Consider the following 6257-nt stretch of genomic DNA (forward strand, 5'->3'; position numbering starts at 1 on the left):
AACATGAACACATCCCAGTAAGAGCCTTCCAAATGACAGCAAATCAACTGTCTCCATGGAAACAGTAGAATTTTACCGCTGTAAAATCTCTTTCACTGCTGCAAATGCCTCAACTTTGCTCCTCAACAAGGAACCTTTTAAGAGATTCCTTGTAACAGCGTCAGTACGTCCCTCAGCTGAGGACACATTAAACCTTAAGCACCAAACTGAAGCAGAAAACTTAAGGTGTTTTGTTCCCCCTGATCTTGGAGGTTTTTAATTAGTTTTGTTTCTGGTCATTTTACAGGAAACGTCCCGTTAGAAGTGAACGATCAGTGTGGGACACAAGAGTGTGTTCAAGTGTCTTCAGGGAAAACACAGATGTTGGTTCTGATAACTCGCAGCTGAGAGCTGATTATCTGCTTCAGCTCCTGTTCTTTCTCTCTGTTTTATATTTAGTTCAGTATATTGAGGTTTTGGACACAACAAGATATTTAGAGACTTCTGGGAAACTGAGACATCTTTCACAAACAATCAATTAACAGAGAAAAGAATCCTCTGATTATTCAATAATTAAAATCATTAGTTTCTGTCCTGAATAAAAGCAGGTGAGGTTTTCCCACCGATGTCTCCGAGGTGGACGAGGCAGTGCTGGCAGATGTAGGAGCAGGAGCTGGGCTGCGGGGTGACGATGGCGCTGGTGTTGCTCTGTTTATTGCTGATGATGCCGAGCTGAGAGGATTTGACGCGACACGGCAGGTCCACGTTGAAGACGGTGCACAGCTCCTGCAGTAACTGAGAGACGGAGAGAGAGGCCGTTAATCTGATGCTCACTTGTTCAGCAGCTTCCACCTGAGACGTGAACGTTGTGGTTTTCCTCTCCGTCCTGACAGCGGCAGCAGGTCCAGACCTTCCCGCTGCAGCAACACGTGACTCCACCATCACTGGTTCCCCTCTGTTTGGAGACAAACCTGGGCCCAGGTCAGGAGGCGACACTAAGTCATCCTGCAGCCTGGTGTCAACTGACCGGTTCTGTGACCGGACCCAGAACAGAACCTGTCCTGAAGGACTCTCCCCGCTCTGGGCAGCTGGTACTGATCCGGTCTGTTACACTCAGTGTGAAAGAAGATCCATTGTTGTCTGTTGCAGCTCATAGAAAAGGCAAAACCTTCTGGTTTATCAAACAGCTGAAACACATGGAGCCAGAACCGAAGCCTCACAGGTTCTCATGTTCAGCTCGTTGTCCGTCTGAGAACCCGCTGACTCGGCTGCTCCATTACGGCAAAAATCAGAATCCTGATTACCTTTGGTCAATACTGAGATCAGGATTATTTAACAGGATTACTCTTCGACTTTGGAAACTCAGTTCAACAGAAAACTAATACATTTAAAATAATACAAATATAAATATCCTAAATAATATATAATATCCAAATATATAATATAAAAATGAATAAAAATAACTAAGATCAACTATGTTGTAACAGTAGTACATTTCCACAAGCCACTGAAAACGACTCACATATATTCTACATATTCTGCTCAGTCTGGACCGGCTCAAGATGATGCACCAACGCACGCTGAAAGTATCTCAATGATTTTGTTTTCATGATCAGTTTGATTGATCACTCAGTCACATGTGCCCGGACTCTCACCTGTGTGTAGAAGCCACTAGCTGCCTCCAGAAACAGCGACAGGTTGGCCTGGACCTCGCTGCGGTTGGGGTTGGCTCGGTTCTTGGCCTGGCTCTGCAGCGTGGTGATCTGGTTCTTAAATGCATGATTCCACCTGCACGGAGACACCAACACACACCTGATCAGGACCGCAGGGGACACACGGAGACAGGGAGGCTCCTCCTCCACACAGCTCTGTCTCTAAAGCGATTTGGGGTCATGTGTCGCAGGAGTGGACTCGGAGCAGCTTACAGGTCTTGCTCCACCTTCTTGTCCAGAGCGTACTCCAGGTCGGTCACCAGCATCTTCTGGTACAGGTCCTGCAGGGCCTGCCGGGACGTCCACACCTCTGCCGCCCCCAGCTTTGAATCTGCAGGACAGAGCGGAAACAGGCGTGAAGCTGCTGCAGCAGAGACGTCAGCATCACCAGCGGCTGAAGCTCTAATCATTTCTGGACTTGACAGAAAAATGTTGACAGCACTGAGCGGGAGAACCTGTCCACAGCTGGAAGATGGCATCACATGTTTGTTCAGAGTTCTAATGTTGTTGGTTTATTGTTCTTTTAAAACTGGGAAAATTATGATTTAAGTTCTTTCACAGCTGCTTGTGTTTAGAAAACATGGAATATCTGAGAAGTTAAAAACCGTTCGGTGAATAGTGTCGACTCTGCAAGTCGAGCTGCAACGATCCGTCAATCAATGTCACTGATGACTTTAATAATTTTCAGTCATTTGCATTCAACATTTCTCTGTTTTATCTTTGTAATCTGAAGCTTGTTTTCATAAGGAAAATATTAAGCAGGTGAATTAATTAAGAGAAATAATCGTTAGTTGTGAACTGAATCATTATTTATTTCGCTCTTTAAATTCACAAATAAATGATGATTGGCAGCTGAAGAAGTGAAGAAATAATCAGTCAATATGAAAAACAGATGTAACAGAGATAATTACTGCTTCTTTAAATAAACAAATAAATAATTCAAACGTTTAAGAAATGTAGCATCACCTGGACAAACTGCAACCTACGGTTAATAATCAAATAATTATCAGAACAATTAAGTTTTTCAGCTGCCACATGTGAGGAGGAAGCTGCACTTGAAGAGATGATTAACAAAACTGTTGATTAATCATCATCAACCGACCAGCAAATTATTCATGTGTGTCACGTGCTGCAGCTGTTTCCCTCCTGCTGCGTGACACAGAGAAACTTCACATGTGGACTCTGTTCTTTGAGCTGATTTGTGATCCGATCGGAGACTGATCACTCCGCCTTCTCTCGATCACAGAAACATCAAACTGCATCCGATGAAGCTCAGATTCATATTTAATGAGCGTTTGGGAAGTTTGAGGATTCGATCTGAAGGGACAACAGACCGAAATCAAAGCAGCAGCCGGATGTGTGAAGAATGTCTGAGTTTCAGTTTCGACTGACGATCTATTCAATCAGTGTCAGATGCGTCAGGCGGTCCTCCGCATCAGAACAAACCCTGCAGGCTGAATGTGGTCCGCTCCACCAGACGCTCTGGCCGGTGTCCAGACACCACGAGAAGCTAAATCAAGCCGGATGGTAAAAATAAAAGATGGTGAAGCGAGCGACGAGTCTGAAGCCAAACAGTGTGGTCTGTGGGAAAACAACAATCCACCACAGCAACAGCCACAGATACTCACACTTTTAATAACCAGCGCAAATTAACTGAGGCCAATTCCAGATCAGTCGGAAACTCTTCTTCACTGGAGTAAATGTGACGCCTGAGCGAGATGACACTTTCAGACTTTCTATCCTGTCTCTTAAATCAACCTCCTCACACCACAACATGTCTGACCAGCTGATCACCTGACCTCCTTCACTTATTAAATACATGTAGAACTTAGTCTCTACTGCTCTGCAGCGTCAGTGATGAACTCTGTCTCTCTGGGTAAAACACTGGATGTAAATGTCTTGTTTTGAGCGACAGCCACAAACCCAGAAACATTCAGACAGTTAGAACAAAGAAAAGCAGGAAATCTTCAACATCATCTTTGGACTTAAATTATTCACTGAATATCAAAATGGGTCACCAAGTACTTTTCTGTTGAATGTTGCCTTGACGTTAGTGTTCAGTTAACAGGAGTGAGGTCATTTTCATTTCTTCATTTCTCTGGTCCATTCAACACCGCTTCAAATCAAAGTCATTGTTCATGTATAAAATGTCAGACACGTTCTGCTCTGAACAGCAGAAGAAGAGAGCAACAGCTGATGCTCCGGGTCTACTTTTTGTCCTTTTCATCGTCGGGCCGACCGTCTGAGCTACACTCGTTTTTTCTGTGCATCATAAACAGTTTTTTGTATCATGTGATCTCTTCATTACAACTGTGACTTTTCACATCAGTGTTTCTCTAACAAAGACATTGTGGGTCCAAACGTTGCATCAAAACATTGAAAATGTTGAGATTTCACACTGATTTTATTCTTCCACACTGAGGAAACTGTCCAGATATCAGAGACCTGGACCACCAAGTCAGTTCAGCTCAGTCTGGCTCTCTCAGGGTCTGTACCTGTCTTCACTGAGCTGCTGATCAACCGTTAACTCCGAGTTTACCTCCAGCTATGACCTGTTCATGTGACACAGGGGGAGTCATCAGAACCACGAATGAAGTTCTTAATATCATATGAAATACCTGTGGAAATTTTGGTTAAAGCAACAGCAATTCAAAGAATATAATGACACAAATAGAATAGAAGAAGAAGCAGGAGAAAGGGTTCAATTAAGAGCAGGAATGGTTAGTGGTACAGCTTTAATTGTCATTGTGTATTTGCTGTGTGTTGTGACTCATGAAAAGTCTGGAAGAGCAAAATGTTTCTATTGATCTATAAAAATATCTACTGTTCTTTATTATTTGTCACTTTATCATAAACTCTTTCGTCCATGTGGGAATCCTGTAGAAAAGAAGATCCTGTGAAGTTAAGCTGCTCCACAGCTGGTTAGCCCTGCAGCATCTGTTACCACGGTGATCTACCTCGGTTCTCTAACCAGGTTTGAAGTAATCTAACTTTGTGACACCAGGAAACCTGAGTTACAGGCCCCCGATCTGGTCCTCAGCCACACCAGTCTTAACTTTCAGCATCTTTGACTAGTTTAAATATCTGAACTGTGACACAGGACAAGACAGAGCCTGACCAAGCTTTAGGTACCAACTTAGTCGATTAATCGATTGGTCGATTGACAGGAAAATAATCGGGAACTATTTTGATATATAATGATTTAAGTAATATCTTAAGCAAATCTGACATTTGCAGTGTCAAGCTTCTCAAACGTGAGGATGTGCTGCATTTCTTTATCACACGTGATAACAAACTGAATATCGTGGGTTCTGGACCAAAAAAAGACATCTGAGGGTGTCACCGTGGGCTGTGGGAAATACATTTTATACTATATCGTGTCATTTTACAGACCAAACATATCAAGGTGGTGCGATGTCTACGTGTATTGTAGCTCCACTGAAAGTCAGTCTGTACTCAACAGGTATTGGTTTTACCCAGCAGCCCCAGCATGTGTCCCTGTGAGTACAGGTGCCTTCCCCAGCAGCACATACACAGTGTCCATACAGAGTGAGAGAGGTGATGTTCAGACCTACCTGTCATGTCAGCCTTCAGGGCCTCTGCCTGTCTGCTCGGATGTAAACAGAGAGAGAGACAGGAGTGGAGGTTAGACAGGAACATCAGAATCACACCACACACACACCAACAACACTTCCTCATTTTTGTCAGAGAGCTAACGCAGGTAGCTGTGACTGACTGTGAAGCTGCTGCGGCCTCATTTACACATTAAACAGTTCATATCAAATGTCGGTCCGGGGGTCGCAGCGGTGGTACCGGGCTCTGACTACCACCTGGATCAAAATGCGACCAGATATACACAAACAAACCGTGAGATAGTCACCACCCGACACTGCTAACGAACACCTCTACATTCAAACCACAGAGCCCGACCGCTAAACCCGCTGCTAAACACACATTACCCGGTAAATAACCATGAGAGAGCCCGGTGTTAGTTAATCAACATCACGTTTAATATAAAAATGCATCAGGTCGTTAATGCTAACCTGACATACGCAGAAAGACGCTAGCAGGCTAAAGCTAGCTAGCAACACACACACTGTGGCGGGTAACCACCGATTTAACGTTAAATTCACATCAACTGAAGAGAACAGACGTTATATCTGTCTACAGCGACACCGACCCGTATCAAACTCTTCACATATGTGACTGAATGTGTGAGAAGAGACGCAGACAGCGGTATCGATTGTTTGTTGATATGTGAGGCTAGCTGCTAGCTGCTAGCTAGCGCCAACATTAAGCTGAGGGGGTGGTCCCCAAACCTGCTAGCTTTAGCGTTAGCAACCGGACCAAACAATCCACCCGCCGGACTAAACCGCTCGTCTCTGAGCACACCTGTGCCGCCAGGTGAGCGGGCGGGGGGCACCGCTTCGAGCTTACCGTAGATACTGGGCGCAGAGGTTCATCCTGCCGGATCGACAGACTCTCAGACAACGACTGGTCCAGAAGCTAACGCTCCTCCCGGCGCCATATTGTTCCTGTCTGACCAACACAGGGAGGGGGGAGGGG

General features: G+C 44.7%; 1 protein-coding gene across 1 annotated transcript in view; it reads right to left on the bottom strand.

The window, feature by feature from the left end:
- The window catches only part of smg7 (SMG7 nonsense mediated mRNA decay factor), a 15625-nt gene extending 9388 nt beyond the window's left edge, over positions 1-6237 (bottom strand). Inside the window, exons 1-5 of the mRNA XM_087172107.1 lie at positions 6129-6237; positions 5267-5298; positions 1905-2022; positions 1635-1767; positions 566-774 (exon numbers count right to left, since the gene is read on the bottom strand). Coding sequence (XP_087028233.1) covers positions 566-774; positions 1635-1767; positions 1905-2022; positions 5267-5298; positions 6129-6154 — 518 coding nt within the window. The 5' untranslated portion in view covers positions 6155-6237. The remainder of the gene's footprint in view (positions 1-565; positions 775-1634; positions 1768-1904; positions 2023-5266; positions 5299-6128) is intronic.
- Positions 6238-6257: the final 20 nt, after the last annotated feature.

The sequence above is a fragment of the Seriola lalandi genome, unplaced genomic scaffold (assembly GCF_002814215.2).
Source record: "Seriola lalandi dorsalis isolate HSWRI2012SDOR001 ecotype SW California unplaced genomic scaffold, Sedor1 jcf7180002052044, whole genome shotgun sequence".
In the NCBI taxonomy this organism is placed as follows: Eukaryota; Metazoa; Chordata; class Actinopteri; order Carangiformes; family Carangidae; genus Seriola; species Seriola lalandi.